Below are 17,506 nucleotides of genomic sequence, written 5' to 3' on the forward strand. Positions count from 1 at the left end.
AACTTCTCAGTTTTTGCTCCCCTGCGTATTCTGTTTTTTTGTTTTCTTTTCTTTTGATTTTTTTTTTTTTAAATCCACCATATAGTTACAGAAATATGAGGCTTTTTTTTGTTTTGGGCTAATTTTTATAATGTTTACTAAGGGGGCGTGGCTCACATGGTAATTATGCAGAGCAATCTAAACACACCCCTGAGGATCATGTGAGCCACGCCCCCTCAGTAAGGACCATAAGGAGGATCACTAAATAAAAAGCCTTATATGTCTGGGACCGTATGGCAGATATAGGTTAAAAAAAAGGTATTCTCAGGGAACAATGGGAATAAAATAATAGCTCCTCTTTGAACCACTGTGTCAATTACTAATACTGTCTTAGCAATGCTTTTACTCGATGCTACTATACGTCAGGGGAGAAAACTAATCTGATACAGAGAATAGTTGGATTATAAAGCCTACTCTTATAGTATGTGAATTATATTAATCGAATGCAATGTCTTCATATATGATGCACACAGTGCAAAAATTGGATCCACACCCATATGATCGATAACCGACGTATGACAGAGAACCGTGAACTCTAGGAATGTAATTAGATGAGAACGCATGTGCACAGGTAATATAAGACAACGTGCTAAGTGACCTGCTGTTTACCTTCACAACTAAACTGAACAATAAAATATATATATTCCTGATTCAGACAATAGAATAAATTCATACTTGAACTGAATGCATTAAAAATACGAAAGTCCTTCCTGAAGTTTTATAAGACCCCCACGTTAATGGCGTCCGTACTGATATACACTGCCGTCGTAGGCATAGGAGATAATAGTTTTGTTTTGCTTTCCTTTGTTCTGGATAATGGCATGATCAGCCTGGTAGGTAATGGGTAACGGGCTTCACCCAAAAGCACAATGCACCTGTATGCTGTGACGTCCATACATAGTCACCCACATGGTCCCATGTGGTCTTTTTTTTTTTTTTTACGAAATTCCAATAAGAGCATCAAAGTCAAATGTTTCTTCTCTGATCTTTACAGACATCTACGACAATGAACGAACTGCTGGTTCACCTGGGTATTGGAGGCAAAGGAGGAGCACCTCTCTCTTTTCTGGTAGAGCCACCTAGAATAAAAGGAAAAGAGCATGGATGCAATTGGTTCTCTATACCCGTAAAAGTAGAATGGAGAAAGCGAAATGGTTGCAAACGGTCCTGTAGTTTCAGGAGAGTGCGTGAAAATTGGGAACCTTCTTACACTGGCCATAAAAAAATGATTTTTTTCAAGTTTAGATTACGGTACTTTTACATATTATTTTGACTGTAGTTATCATCATTTTATAGTTCACAATGAATGCAGCTCATGTCGTCATATCAGAATTATGGCCCGTAGGCATGTATCACTTATGGAAGTAATAACTTATCTAGTTTTCCAATGTGACCGTAAAAAATATTGTCTGTCCGTGATTTTGTGATAATCTGTCAAGAAAAATAAAAAGTCAAGTTGGAAACCATGGATAGCGGCAGTCATGCCTGCCCAGTCCACTTCATGTACTACTTATTGCAGTGTCACATAGAGATGAGGAGACCCCCATTCTGCACTGTCTGGTATCCTGGGGTCATAGGATCCTTCCCTGTCCCTAATGCTAGGGGAGCCCTAGCTATCCCTGCTCCCCGGATTACTTCTGATGGTGAACATGCCAGGGCAATGTACCTTGCTGACCTCCCGAAATAGCACTATATCAGTCCCTCTCCCCCAACCAGAGAAGTAAGGGAGTAATAGTGTATGTATATACAGTCATGGCCAAAAATTTTGAGAATGACACCAAAATTATATTTTCACATGATCTGCTGCCCTCTGGTTTTTATTAGTGTTTGTCTGATGTTTATATCACATACAGAAATATAATTGCAATCATATTATGAGTACCAATAGGTTATATTGACAGTTAGAATGAGTTAATGCAGCAAGTCAATATTTGCAGTGTTGACCCTTCTTCTTTAAGACCTCTGCAATTCTCCCTGGCATGCTCTCAATCAACTTCTGGACCAAATCCTGACTGATAGCAGTCCATTCTTGCATAATCAATGCTTGCATTTTGCCAGAATTTGTTGGTTTTTGTTTGTCCACCCGTCTCTTGATGATTGACCACAAGTTCTCAATGGGATTAAGATCTGGGGAGTTTCCAGGCCATGGACCCAAAATCTCTATGTTTTGTTCCATGAGCCATTTAGTTATCACCTTTGGTTTATGGCAAGGTGCTCCATCATGCTGGAAAAGGCATTGTTGGGTGTTGTGAATTCTGTGGCAGAGTTCACTCCTGTGGTCACAAGTGGTACTTCGGCTGATTCTCTCTGGGATCTTCCGTTTGTGGAGGAAAGTGGTACTGCAGCTTCTGAGTTTCCTCCCTCAGGTGATCTGGTGAGCTCGTTAGCTTCTTCTCTACTTAACTCCACCTGATGCTTTGATCTATGCTTCCTGTCAATGTTTCAGTGTGGGACTTGTTTTTTCCCTGGATCATTCCTGCGGCCTGCTGCTCTGCAAAGCTAAGTTTTGCTTATGTTATTTTGTTGCTATTTTTCTGTCCAGCTTGCTTTATTGGTTTTTCTCGCCTGCTGGAAGCTCTGAGACGCAGAGGGACCACCTCCGTACCCGTTAGTCGGTGCGGAGGGTCTTTTTGTCCCCTCTGCGTGGTTTTTTATAGGTTTTTGTGCTGACCGCAAAGTTATCTTCCCTATCCTCGTTCTGTTCAGCTAGTCGGGCCTCACTTTGCTAAATCTGTTTCATCTCTATGTTTGTGTTTTCATCTTACTCACAGTCATTATATGTGGGGGGCTGCCTTTTCCTTTGGGGAATTTCTCTGAGGCAAGGTAGGCTTATTTTTCTATCTTCAGGATTAGCTAGTTTCTCAGGCTGTGACGAGGCGCCTAGGTTCTGGTCAGGAGCGCTCCACGGCTACCTTTAGTGTGGTTTGATAGGCTTAGGGATTGCGGTCTGCAGAGTTCCCACGTCTCAGAGCTCGTTCTATTATTTTGGGTTATTGTCAGTTCACTGTATGTGCTCTGACCTCCATGTCCATTGTGATTCTGAATTGCCTTTCATAACAGTTGGGTGCCAAACTGCTCTTGGACGATTGGGAGAAGTTGCTCTTGGAGGACATTCTGGTACCATTCTTTATTCATGGCTGTGTTTTTAGGCAAGACTGTGAGTGAGCCGATTCCCTTGGCTGAGAAGCAACCCCACACATGAATGGTTTCAGGATGCTTTACAGTTAGCATGAGACAAGACTGGTGGTAGCGCTCACCTCTTCTCCGAATAAGCTGTTTTCCAGATGTCCCAAACTATCGAAAAGGGGATTCATCAGAGAAAATGACTTTGCCCCAGTCCTCAGCAGTCCACTCCCTGTACCTTTTGCAGAATATCAGTCGGCCTCTGATGTTTTTTCTGGAGAGAAGAGGCTTCTTTGCTGCCCTCCTTGAAACCAGGCCTTGCTCAAAGAGTCTCCGCCTCACAGTGCGTGCACAAGCACTCACACCAGCCTGCTGCCATTCCTGAGCAAGCTCGGCACTGCCGGTAGTCCGATCCCGCAGCTGAAACAGTTTTAAGATACGGTCCTGGCGCTTGCTGGTCTTTCTTGGGCGCCCTGGAGCCTTTTTGACAACAATGGAAGCTCTCTCCTTGAAGTTCTTGATGATGCGATAGATTGTTGACTGAGGTGCAATCTTTGTAGCTGCGATACTCTTCCCTGTTAGGCCATTTTTGTGCAGTGCAATGATGGCTGCACGTGTTTCTTTAGAGATAACCATGGTTAACTGAAGAGAAACAATGATACCAAGCACCAGCCTCCTTTTAAAGTGTCCAGTGATGTCATTCTTACTTAATCATGACTGATTGATCGCCAGCCCTGTCCTCATCAACACCCACACCTGTGTTAATGGATCAATCACTAAAACGATGTTAGCTGCTCCTTTTAAGGCAGGACTGCAATGATGTTGAAATGTGTTTTGGGGGTTAAAGTTCATTTTCTGGGCAAATATTGACTTTGCAAGTACAGTAATTGCTGTTAAGCTGATCACTCTGACATTCAGGAGTATATGCAAATTGCCATTAGAAAAAATGAAGCATTAGACTTTGGAAAAATTACGGTATTTTTCCGACCATAAGACGCACTTTTTTTCCTCCAAATTTGAAAGGAAAGTGTGGGTGCGTCTTATGGTACGGATGTAGCATGTGGGGAGGGGGGCAGCAGTGAGTGGGATCGCACTGTTATCCCACTTCAGGATGTCCCCGCTGCCCAGAATCAGGCTGGAGAAACCATGTGCTCCCGATGATTAAGTGCAGTGAATATTCATTAGCCGCTCCCCGCCCACCTATCAGCTGAGCGTGAGCCAGGAGCAGCAAATGCTTAAGCAGGGACACACATGGCTTCTCCAGCGCTGATTCCTGCAGCAGCTGGGCAGGTCTGTGTGTCTGGGGGAGAGGAGGCAGCAGCAGGGGCCAAGGGAGAGAGGAGACGGCTGCATACCTGCCTGCCATGCCTGGGCTGGACGCTGAGTTCTGTGCAGGAGGACCTGTGATGATGTCAGGAGTGGGCGGGCTGGAGCATCACATGGCAGCTCAGAGCCCTCCCTCTTCCTGACATCATAACAGGTCCTTCAGGCTCTCCAGTCTCCACTAGAATCTGCAGCTGCTCTGTGTGCAGTCATGGGACGCTCCAGCTTTAACCTCACCACACTGTGGCTGGCTGCCACATTTAAGAGGTTAGTCTTTACAAAACACAATAAAGCACTCTGCCACTCCTTTGGTGAACTATAACTCCCAGCATGTCATAGGATCTGCAGGACATGCTGGGAGTTATAGTTCTCCCATGGGATTTTAAAGCAGCACTCCAGTGTTATTTTGCAGTGATGGAGTGGTGCTTTAAATATAAGCCCTGTGCCCCCATTCTTATACTCACCCTCCAGCATCTTCATACAATACTTTACAGACACCACACTGGTCCTGCAGCTTCCAACATATTATATATAATAACACCACATATAATAGTATGTCATTTATGGTATTAAATATTTTACCACATTTTTTAGCTTCAAATATTTTTTTCCCTATTTTCCACCTCTAAAACCTGGGTGCGCCTTATAGTCCGGTGCGTCTTATAGTCCGAAAAATACGGTAATATTTGTCTCATTCTCAAAATTTTTGGCCATGACTGTACACAAACCAGACTAACAAGGGATGATGTAAAGGGATAAATGAAAATACCAAACATACAAATATGCAGTCACAGACAACAGAGGGGAACACCAGGGAGATAAAAAAGGTTAATCAAATAGCAGAGGATGAGGATATGCACACAGCCGAAACACAAAGTAACAATCGCAGATCAACACTACAAACGCCTCTACCAACAGCCAACACCTCCACTCCACACCAGGCAGTACAAGACTAACACTGGCAGTCCAGATTGCCGTGGGCAAGTATATATAAGAGAGGGGAGTGGCCAATACTGAACCACTGAGACCATCAATGCAGGAAAGCTTCAGAGACTCTAAGCTGAACAGTTTAACCCATGCACTGCTAACAGTAACCTGCACAGTTTAATATGAAGAAGTGCTTCTAATCAGTGCAGGAGTATGTGAAATCAGACGCTGCGGTCTTCTGACTCCTCTGTGTTGTGGTAAAGCCATGACAGCAACAGTTTGATACTTACTTCGACTTTCACCTCTCACAAGTCTACTGGGGTAGGTTTTACTTGATGGTACATAGGGCTCTGGTGGTGGCAGATCAGAAAATGGATGAAATGTAAACCTTCTCTCCCATTCATCTTTAGAAAAAAATGAAATAAAGAAAGTTATTTTAGTGGTTACTATAAGTTTTGCAAACTATCATCATGGTGACAAATCCAACGTTTTGCTAAATCCGATTACTTCAGTGGGACTGGACAATCAACTAATGTGTTTGGTGATGTCACAACTCTCAGACTATGGCAGATGTCACCCCTATGTCAAGGCTAGAAAGGGATTGAAAATCTTCAATTTCCGCAGGCCTGATCCTTTCTTAAAGTGTTTGGGTGGTTGGAAAGAAAAGCTGTCACCACACGAGTGTTCGTGCCTCAATGCAATTGTCGTGGAACTGAGAGCAGACTGTGGGGAAGGTGATTTACAAATCTTTCCATTGGAATATATAAATAATAAAATACAAAAAAATTTTTTACTTTCTACTCTCTTACTATATCACACATTTTAACCCTATATCATACGTTCCATATTCTACATGTATACAATACAAGACTTTATCTTAAAGTATCCAGTCTTCGAAATATCTAAAAAAAAAAAAATTTTGTTCAGATTTCCAAAGCAACCACATATTGTAAATTAAGGTCCCATACAATCAATTCTTACAAAGTAATCAAGATCCCACTATTCTTGTATCAACCAACAACTTCACATCTGGTGAGAAGACCGGGCAGACACCCATATGAAGGCAGGTGAATTATTGCTTCCCCACTTTGGAGAGGCACAAATCACACATTTATGGCAGATGCCCAGACACAAGTGTGCGGCTATCATTACGTGATGGGTTAATAAAGAAACATATCAGCCATCCTCAACCTTTATGGAGCCCATGCACATTAGATAAAACGTAATCGAAATGGCCAATTTTAGCCATAACGAATGATCGTCGTCTGGTTCATCAAACATTCTTTTCGATCAACCACTGAACGGTGGTGAGTGCTCAAAACACCGGTGTACTTTTTCAACCGATGGCTGCAAATCCAACATTGGCCGATGCAGCCTGTGAAGTGTTCGGGTCATCGATGAGCAAATGTTTGTGGTTCCATTTTTATTCAATGTCTATGGGGTCTCAAAAAATGACTAACATGTATAATAACGAGGCATGTGTATTTATAATGGGCGCCACCAAATGCTTTCTAAGGTACAAGGTGAATAGAACATCTGATTACCGATTTCCATTTGTGCCGAGATGCTACAAGAGTATAGTATTGATGAACCACTTCATTCTTACCTTCACCAGAGTCTTGGAAACCATTTCTCATTGATGAAGGTGGTGGAGGAGGTGGCAGCGGTCCCAATCCTGGCCTTTCTGGAGGTGGAGGAGGTCTGGTGGCTCCACCTCTGGGGGATTCCATTCCAGGTCTTGAAGGAGACTGAAGACCCAGTGACCCTCGATGACCAAATCCATTTCTGTTGGCAGGAGGAGGTGGAGGAGGAAGGTGTTGTCCTGGTGGGAATCAAACGTATGGAGTTAGCGGCGTTATGCCTGTACATTTGGCAGCGAATTTGTATTACCGCCAGGTGACTGGCTGTGGTAATGGTTAGTGTGCCCACACTTATGTATTCAGTATATTACCCCAAGGTACTGAGTGAGATGCAGGACTTGGCATTGCTTATCATCAATACAAAATAATTGCAATTTCATTTTTTTTTTATTAAATTCCAAGTCATGATAATATTAATATTATACCGTAATTACTTTTATTTTTTGCATTCCTGGGCAGAATTGTTTTCTTATGATGACTGACCATTCTCCATCCGAAAAAGGCAATATATACGCACAACCAAAGTACTGCCCATTTACTCCTTTTTTTGCAGCCCACCTACTTAAAAAAGTCTTTGGCCCAGTTCAGAATTGCATATGTGCCGTGTTTTGTCTCATTTTGGGTGTTTTTCACCTTTTTTTCATTTGCGCCTTGTTCTTCCTTTAAGTTGTGCCCTTTTTAAAGTTTTTTTTTTTTTTGCCTGTTTTCTTCATCAGTGTGTGTGTGTGTGTGTGCATTGTCTATTGCTAACTGCACAATGAGTCATCTTAAAGGGGATGTACACTACTTGGACACCCCCTTTTCAAGCCCTATGTTTCCCCCCAGTAAAATAATAACACTTTTACTCCCCTGCTGTGCCATTCCAGCAGTGTTGGCACTGTCTCTCCTAGGGATCTCGACACACTTTGTGTCATGCAATCACTGTGGCCAATCAGTATTGAGTTCACTCTCCCCTCCTTCCTACAAATCAGACATCAGGAAGAAATGAAAGCTGCTTCTGTTGCTCTGTCGCTTCTTCTGGATGTCAAGTACGTCCATAGGAGAGGAGAGTGAAGCCAGCGCTGATTTGCCGCAGGGACCTAATGTCACGTGAGCCCTGAGAGAGCCAGTGCCGACACCGCTGGAACAATGCCCGCATTGGAGGTGAGTATAAGTGTTATTATTTTACTAGGTGGAAACATAAGGATAGGAAATGGTTTCTCAAAATAGTAGACAACCCCTTTAAAATCCATTAGTGAACTCATTCTCGGAGAATATATAAATATATGGTATATATTTTTTAGTTCCTTTGTGATGCTTTATAATCACACAATTCATCAAACTTTGCGGTCATAAAAAGAGTTACAGATAAAAGAGTTATACAGATTAAAAAGTTATACTGCCTATCAAATCTAGCTCACTAACTAATTCTAAGTTAAGGCCCCTTTCACACATCAGTTTTTTTGCCATCAATCGCAATCCGTCGAAATATTTAAAAAATGGATCCGGCGACTGATGCCAACAGATCGTTTTTTTTCTCATAGACTTGTATTAGCGACGGATGGCCTCACGTTTCATCCGTCGTTCGCCGGATCAGTTGAAAATTGTTTGTCCGGCGGCCGGAGACAACGGACAAAGTAACATTTTTTGTGTACGTCGAAAAAATGGACAGCAACGGATCCGTTGCCGTCCGTTGTTTGCTAGAATGGAAGCCTATGGCGTCGGATCCGTCACTAAATGACAGAATCCGGCGACGGATTCCATTTTTTATTAAACTTAGCAAGCTCCGATTCAATTAGCCAGATCCGCTAGTCGGATCCATCCAAAAAACGAATCCGTCACATCAGTTTTTCAAAATCTGCGACGGATCCGTCGAACCAACGGATTGTGACTGACGGCAAAAAGCTGATATGTGAAAGGGGCCTAACTCATTAATCAGGCAGCAATATTCAAAGAGCATGTATGAAGCCAATGATTCAATATTTTTTAAGAAATCCAATTTCAATAACTATTTTTAGCCCAAATACGTTCATCTAAATACATAAATAAGCCTCCAAAGGTATTCATACCATATCATTTAGGTCCTGACTATCCTAGGCATGCAATCAGTAACATAATATAGATGTATTACTTAGTATCTGGTCAATTTAAAGAGTATCTGTCACTATTCTGGACGTGTCTCTTTTAGTAAATACTTGAATTCACAGTGCAATAACAATTCTGGAGCATCTTTTCTAACATTTCTGTGTTCTGTCATTCCTCTGTTATTCCGACTAGAACTATATAAAATGACAACTGGGTGATACCAGTTGGGGGTGTGTCCTGCATCCTCTGACTCTGTCCAATCAGTGTAGCCAATCTTAGACTGTGTAGGGACACACCCCTTTGACAAAGGAAAGGGAACACCCAACTTATGCATATATTTCTAGTAGAATAACAGAGGATCGGCACAATGCAGAGTTATAATAAAAGATGGGCCACAATTGCTGTTTTATGGCAAATCCATATATTTACTAAAACAGACGTGGTGACCTATCCATTTTACCTGTGCTTTATTCGGTATACATGTAAAACACATGCATTTTTAACATTTACCTGCTCTTCCAGATGGCTCTCTCGCTGGAGGTGGCGGCCTGTCCATTGACGGTGGAGGCCTCTCCATTGACGGTGGAGGAGGTGGTGGTCCTGACCGTATCGTAGGTGGGACAGGTGGCGGTGCAGCACATAGGGTTGACAAGGATGTATTTCTTTGAGGAAGTCTTGGCATATCATCAAAGTTAGAAGGGGTAGGTGGTAATGGAGGAGGTCCAGTCCGCCCTGGAGGAAGAGGTGGTCCCTGAGAAGTTGTATTCGGTCTAGGTGTGTTGGGGACAGGTGGTTTATTGTTCTGAGGAGGTGGAGGCGGTGGAAAATCTCTGGAAAGAGGAGGCCGGTTCCCTGTAGGAGGAGGAGGTGGCCTGTCATCCATTTGCCTAGTGGGTGTGTGTGGAAGTGATGGTCTATTCATGGATGGAAGAGGTGGAGGAATTGTTGGAGATTGTCTGCTGTTTCCTCCAAATCCATGTGCTTTATGAGATGATGCCGATGGAACCATGGGTGGTGGGTTCACTTGCCTATTTGGAGCTGGTACTGGTGGTGGTCCTCTGTTGTGAAGACTTGAACTTATTGGTCTAGGTGTATTTGGTACTGCAGGTGGACCATGATCTGACCTGGAATTAAAATCATTTCTAGGAGGTGGAGGCATTCGGTTTCTTTGAGGTTCAAAAGCAGGAGCCCTTATTCCCATTGTAGATGGAGGACCTCTTGGAGAGGAGTTTGGTGGAGTAAAAGGTCTAGGAGATGTCATACGTCCACCAGGTGGAAAGATTGGTGCTCTGCTTCCTGACGGCTCTAAAAGAAAAGAATGAGATCCAGTTAAAAAAAAATAACGAATGAAAAAATAAATAAGCCAACAGTAAATTACAACATAAAACAACAAACAACATTAAATCATATTCAATATGTGATGGTTATCTGCATAAAGAATAAATAAATCCTAATTTATCGTTACAAAGATATTTAAAGGGAATCTATTAGCAAGATTCCAAGCTCCAAACTATTTATATGAGCATGTAGCTCTTTCAAAGACAAGTCCAGCACTGACTTTACATGACCGGTCTGTTCCTCCATTACTGAGAAATCAGCATTTGAATTGGTATACAAATGAGGCTGAAGTGCTGCAGTAGGTCTGAAGCCTCTGTCACTCCGTCTCTATTCCCCGCCTACCACCTACTTGATTGATGGTTCCTTTACATATAAGCTGTCAATTAAGAAGGAGATGGCAACGCTTGATGAGGAATAGAACTGGAGCGACTATGGTTACAGATCTACCATAGCACTTCAGCCTCATTTACATAAAGCTAATAATAAGAACTCATATATTATAACGTATCAAAACCATGATATGTCTTACCACTTTCTCGGCTTCCTGAAGACCGTAGTTTTGGCATCCCTCCTTGGAACAAGCCACCTAATCCTGGAGAGCCTCCAAACCCCCCACCTCCCGTTCCTCCACCACCGCCTCCACCACCTCCCGTTCCTCCACCACCACTGCCTCCAGAAGACGCTTTGGGCTCTAATAAAAAGAAGTAAGTAATTACATGACTTTACATCAAAAACCAATAGTAAATGGTCATACAGCAACATTTCTCTATTTTACACCAGTGGCTGCCATATAACGTACAAGACTCCATAGACAAAAAGGTACAATTATTATCCCCCTTCTCCATGCTTCTCCATCAGTTTTTTTCTGGATCTGCACCAGAAAACTACTTAACAGATTATAACCATCTTTATACATTGGTATTGTTGGATAGTACATGTTAATACAAGTTATTTAGCAATTTACTGATTATTAAAATTTCCAGTCGTTCTTGAGATATTTCTGCTGACAGCTCGTTGCCTTGGAGACCGACCACTGCTGCTAGATAGCAGAACATGAGCAGAACTTCTAGTGAGCTTCTAAGCACTGCTTTTGAAGCTGACCAGGATTACTGAAGCACACTTTTACCTCCTGATCCCAGATAATTTCAGCGCAGTGTTTACAAGCTAGACAAAGGCAGTGGTCGGTCTCCTAGACAACGAACTGTAAATAAAAGAAAAATGTTAATTTCTTAAGAACGGCTGCAAATTTTAATAAGCAGTGCATTGAAAAAGTTCTTGTTTTAACTAGCGCTATCTAATAACAACCATCTATGAAGATGGGAAAAACCCTTTTAACTCACATTAGACAGCTGTGGGATAATCATTTGCCCAACACCTATCTCTGATACACAGGAGTCTTCGAATAGGCCGAACGCTCCTCATTGCTGGCAGCAGATTATCTCCAAAAGTAGTCGGAAATCCGATGTGTAGGATCATCAGAGAGACCAGTGTTAAAGGGGTTGTCCAGAACTATTTTTTTTCTATGGGCCTAAAAGTTTACAAACAAGTAGTTGCTAACGGAGGCAGCTACCTTCATGTTATGCTCAGTATTAGCTCAGACTGGTCACCGACCGCTCGTGCTGGCGATTTAGCTGCTCCACGTCACCAGAGCTGCTCTCTCTCTTCTGGGCTGCTCTGTTGACGGGATGTGACTTCTGACGTCATGCTGAATTGCAGCCGGCTCCCCGCAGTTAGGTAGCAGGGAGCCGGCTGTCAATCATCTTGGCGTCTGCAGTCCTGCCTGTCAACGGAAGAAAAGCAGCTGCTCAGCGGAAGTGCTGAATTGCCGACAGTAGCCGTCTCTAACTGCTCTGTGCAGGCAGAGATCTAAAAACCATTAGCTATGACCAATGCGAAATCTGCTCCATAGGTGAAATATTACTAGGGAGAAAAATATTTTCCATCCCTGGTGGGAAATATAGCAGAATATAACATGCAGACGTCCTTATGTGTGCGGACAGCCTTCTCTGAAGCAGCACAATAAACTAATTGTCCTGTTATTATTCTCTCCACATAGCATTTAATTATGTCGTAAAATTGGATTATTTTTGGACCAGTTTTGAGTGTAGCCTATTTTACCAGTAGATGTTAGCACGTGCCAAAAAGGTCACTATTGTACAATCAAATATAATTACTCAAAAAATAATTAAATATATAAAAGTTTTCTGAATTCTATGGCTCTGATCACACCTGCATTAAGCAATTCCATTTTTCTGTCCATCGTTTTTACAGTAAAATAATGAATATTATAATGGAAACCTAAAATAGGTCCTTTGTATGCTGTGTGCTTCCATCGTGTAATAGATCCGTCCACCCCATGAATTCCGCTTCTCTGTTTCTAGTGCGGGAAAGGGAAGAGGAATCGCCTAATTCTGGAGTGAACAAAGGCCAAGTGTTGTAGATACTAAACTGAACCAAACTTAATTTGTAGAGTAAACTTACTGTCCAGGGACGGTCCACTTCGGTCATTGGTAACGGCCTTCTTAAGCTTTCTACCTTTATGGATATCAGACAGTAGAGCATTTCTTCCAGACTGCTCCGATCTGTTGAGAACAGGCTTTTCTGTATTTGCCTGCGGAAGACAGACCGTAAAAATAAGGAAAAGTGGATATAATAAAACACATCATCCAAGTCAACATATTGGCCTATGTTCACACGTTGCGTTTTTTTTTTTTTCTGCAGGCAAAACCTGTTGTCCTGGCAGTAAAGAAGCTGCTTCCAAAAAAAGCAGGCTTGGGTGCGTGTGAGCATAGCTTTACACATTTATCAAAAAACTAGTAATTTATGTCAATTCACTAGGGTAATCATTAGGACATTAAATATCTATCAAATGTGGCGCCATAATGATAAATCGGGCGCAAATTACGGCAACGACCGTTTTTAGGCATGGTAACATATTTCCAAATGTTAGATAAGAGCAAGAGACCAATGTGTCAAATGTCGCAAGTCAATGCAAATATATATTTTTTTTGCAAATTATGAATTTTTATGCAGAATAATAATTGGCTTACTTCCCAATGTTAGACAAGAGCGGAACACCGAGGTGTCAAATATCGCACATTAAAGTGAAAATGCGACTTTTTATGCAAGTGAAAAATAGTTGCAACATAAATGAATACATCTATTTCTGTAGCTGGCATGATTAAAGAATTTATTTTTAAAATTCTGGAGATCCCTTTATTTGTCTCAGTATATGACTTTTCACATGCTGTTGGTGATCTCGTATTTATTCGCAGTGGTGCGCTCTGCCCACACACACACACACACACACACACACACACACGCACTTTTTCCTGCTTTTGTGTTATTTGCATAAAAAGTCACAATTCCACATTAATGTGCAATATTTGACACCTCCGTCTTCCGTCATATATTCTTTAAGACATTTGATCAGTCTAGAATATGTAATTTTATATATAGTCTTTATTAACAATTGTTACCATTTTGCTACTAAAGAGTATTTGGAAGTCCTTCATCTAGCTGAGTACTTTGCAAAAATCTTACACATCCATCAGAACTCCTTCTTCTGATGGCTCCCTGCTCTTCTCTCACTGTCAGAGATAGAAGCAGGGGTTGTACGCAGATGTCTACTGCGTGCAGAGGGGAGAAAGCATGTAAAGTTTCAGGGAGGGCAGAGAAATAAGGCTGAAGAGAAGGAGGAAAGCAGATGAAAGGGAAATAAGTTGTAGATTGTAAGCTCTCAGAAGCAGGGTCATCTTATTTTGCTTTAATTATTGTATTGTTAACATTGTTACCTATGACTGTTGTGTTTGAAACTGTTAAACTGTAAAGCGCTGCGGAATATGTTGGTGCTATATAAATAAAGATTATTATTATTTATTATTACAGGGTAGAAGCTGTGCTGAGGCATGAGCTAATGAAGGCAGCAGCACTTGGATATGTGCAGATGTTACATTTAGCCTGTGAAACTAAGTGAAACACTCCCACAAGAGAAAAAACACTATTCATTTTATTCATAGACCCATACACTTGATTGGGTGTGTTTGATCCCCACATTAGATAAAAAATGGACATGTACCCTTTTTTTTTTAAAGAGAATCTGTCTGAATGAGGCTTTAAAGATAGCAGCAGAGAGGGGGTTGTACACAAATATCAAGAGTTGACAGGGTGGAGAAAGCATGTAAAATCTCAAAAAAGGGCAAAAAAAATAGGCTACAGACTAGGATAAAAGCACATGGAGAGGAAATAAGTGCAGCATTGCAGCTGTACTGATATATGATGTAATGAAGACAGCAGCACTCTGGATGCACACAGATTTCACATCCAGCCTATATTACTGGGAGAGACACTCCCACAAAATATAAAACTGAAAATTAGATCAGGCTGCAAACTGTATATCAGGGGGTGAGGGATGGGACAATTCTGAAAATAAATTAAGGCATACAGTTTGCAGACTAAAACATAGTGCAATTGTATTAATTTAAAGTAATCACTATATATGTAAAAATCTTTTTGGCACATGGTCTTTAAGGACTCTCTGTATGTGTCTTAATAGCACGTGGCTACATTCAAATGGACATTTATGCCTTTATATTGCAGTTACTAAAGCCACCAGCAGGGGTCTTCAAATGAAACCGTAACCAATATGGGAAAATATCATTATTGTTTTTTAAGGGAACTGTTAGGTAGGTCCTCCATGCCCTCCAACCCAGCAGCATTCACTTATGTATGAGTAAATTCACTGCCTAACCAGCCCCGTATAATATTTTACAGTAAAAATTAGGTTTTAAAAAAGCATTTATATTCTCCCCGTTTCCTATGGTAATTAGTGCTTTGACTACTCGATGGAGCATTAGTTTCCCCAGACTAGTCGGCCCTCTTTCCATGTCATCATGTCCCTGTGGGTATGATAACATAATTTGCATGAGCTGACGTCATCGCCAGCTTCTGTAAATCTCACGTGCGCCTCACGTTTCGGCAGCGTCACTGTGCCTTTGTTGCAGGGCGAACGCTTCCAGGCTTCAGAGGTGCAGTGCGCATGACTGGAAGTTCGGAAGCATCATTGCCCCTCTTTAGCTGGGTGATCACTTCCAGGCTTCAGAAGTGCAGTGCGAATGACTGGAAGTTCGGAAGCATCACTGTCCCTCTGTAGCTGGGTGACGACTTCTAGGTTTCAGAGGCACAGTGCGCATGACTGGAAGTTCGGAAGCATCATTGCCCCTCTGTAGCTGGGTGACCACTTCCAGGCTTCAGAAGTGCAGTGCGAATGACTGGAAGTTCGGTAGCATCACTGTCCCTCTGTAGCTGGGTGACCACTTCCAGGCTTCAGAGGTGCAGTGCGCATGACTGGAAGTTCGGAAGCATCACTGCCACTCTGTAGCTGGGTGACTACTTCTAGGCTTCAGAGGTGCAGTGCGCATGACTGGAAGTTCAGAAGCATCACTGCCACTCTGTAGCTTGGTGATCACTTGTAGGCTTCAGAGGCACAGTGCGCATGACTGGGAGTTTGGAAGCATCACTGCCCCTCTGTAGCTGGGTGACCACTTCTAGGCTTCAGAGGTGCAGTGCGCATGACTGGAAGTTCGGACGCATCATTGCCCCTCTGTAGCTGGGTGATCACTTGTAGGTTTCAGAGGTGCAGTGCGCATCACTGGAAGTTCGGAAGCATCACTGCCACTCTGTAGCTGGGTGACCACTTCTAGGCTTCAGAGGTGCAGTGCGCATGACTGGAAGTTCGGAAGCATCACTGCCCCTCTGTAGCTGGGTGATCACTTCCAGGCTTCAGAGTGCAGTGCGCATGAGTGGAAGTTCAGAAGATGGATTTTGAACTTCCGGTGATACACACTTCACCTCTGATGCCGGTAAAGCGTACACCGTACTACAGAGGAGCAGGGACTCTTCTGAGCTTCCGGTCGTGCGCAATGCACCCCTAAAGCCGGGAAGTGTACACCTGGCTAGAAAAGGCACAGTGACTCTGCCAAAATGTGAGGCACGCGTGAGATTTGCAGAAGCTGGCGATGATGCCAGATCCTGCAAATTATAATATCATGCCCACAGGGACATGATAACATGGTAAGAGGGCCGACTAGCCTGGGGCAACTAACGCCCCATCGAGTAGTCAAAGCACTAATTAGCATAGAAAACGGGGACAATATAAATGCTTTTTTCAACCTAGCTTTTAACGAAAAATGTTATACAGGGCTGGTTAGGCAGGGAATTTACTCATACATAAGTGAATGTTGCTGGGTTGGAGGGCATGGAGGACCTAACTGGTACAAAAGGTAGTACGTTACAAGCTGGTAGAGGATCCAGTACACATGAATAGATAAAATCAATGTTTATTCCACAATTGTTAAAAACGTCTTCATAAAGTATATTCCACAAAAAGATTAGCCAGAAGGTGAGAGTTACTACGCATTTCGACCCTTTAAACTCACTGGTTCTTTAGTCATAACTTGACTCTTTGACTAAGAACCAGGGAGTTCAGAGGGTTCGAAACGCGTAGCAATTACCATGTCTTTCAGACCTTTTGAACAATCATTTTGTTGATTATACATTGATTAAGATTTTTTTTAACAATTTTAGAATAATCATTGATTTATCTATTCTCGTGTGTTGGATCCCCTACTGCCTTGGCACCTCCTGTGTGAGATCTCCCAAGGCCTCCTGTGCACCATGTTTCCTGTGATTGCTGGCTGATAGGAGGTTGATTAGAATAATTTTTCTCCTCTTTTTTTATGAAAAGGCAAAAAATTGTATATATACAGTATATTGGAATAATTATACATAATAACACAATCATGTCAACTATATATGATGGACAAGAAAAGACGGTGCGGTAAATTCTAGGATCCACAAGATTTAGGTAAATCGTAGTCTGTAATTTGAGGTTAGAAAGCTGGAAAAACTATTAGCGCAGTAGGGTCTTGTCCGAGTACAAATGAAGAAACCAAAGGCGCTGGTGTTCTACTGGTGTGGATGTGTGACCACAACCACTAAAAACCCTCGAGGATGCTGCATACTTAGGGCTAAGGTAACATCAAAATAAAGGG

The 17,506-nt window shown here is 42.3% G+C and overlaps 1 protein-coding gene across 4 annotated transcripts in view; it reads right to left on the reverse strand.

The window, feature by feature from the left end:
* Nucleotides 1-226: 226 nt before the first annotated feature.
* WIPF1 (WAS/WASL interacting protein family member 1) overlaps nucleotides 227-17,506 on the reverse strand; it is a 59,052-nt gene continuing 41,772 nt past the window's right edge. For 3 of the 4 annotated variants that reach the window (XM_069733179.1, XM_069733178.1, XM_069733180.1), the window contains exons 3-8: nucleotides 12,936-13,065; nucleotides 10,984-11,145; nucleotides 9,627-10,421; nucleotides 7,019-7,234; nucleotides 5,703-5,816; nucleotides 917-1,118 (exon numbers count right to left, since the gene is read on the reverse strand). In XM_069733179.1, the coding sequence (XP_069589280.1) occupies nucleotides 1,063-1,118; nucleotides 5,703-5,816; nucleotides 7,019-7,234; nucleotides 9,627-10,421; nucleotides 10,984-11,145; nucleotides 12,936-13,065 (1,473 nt within the window). In that variant the 3' untranslated portion in view covers nucleotides 917-1,062. Of the gene's footprint in view, nucleotides 1,119-5,702; nucleotides 5,817-7,018; nucleotides 7,235-9,626; nucleotides 10,422-10,983; nucleotides 11,146-12,935; nucleotides 13,066-17,506 lie in introns of all 4 variants that reach the window. The other variant, XM_069733177.1, reaches the window with a different exon arrangement.

Source organism: Ranitomeya imitator, chromosome 7 (genome assembly GCF_032444005.1).
Source record: "Ranitomeya imitator isolate aRanImi1 chromosome 7, aRanImi1.pri, whole genome shotgun sequence".
NCBI lineage: Eukaryota > Metazoa > Chordata > Amphibia > Anura > Dendrobatidae > Ranitomeya > Ranitomeya imitator.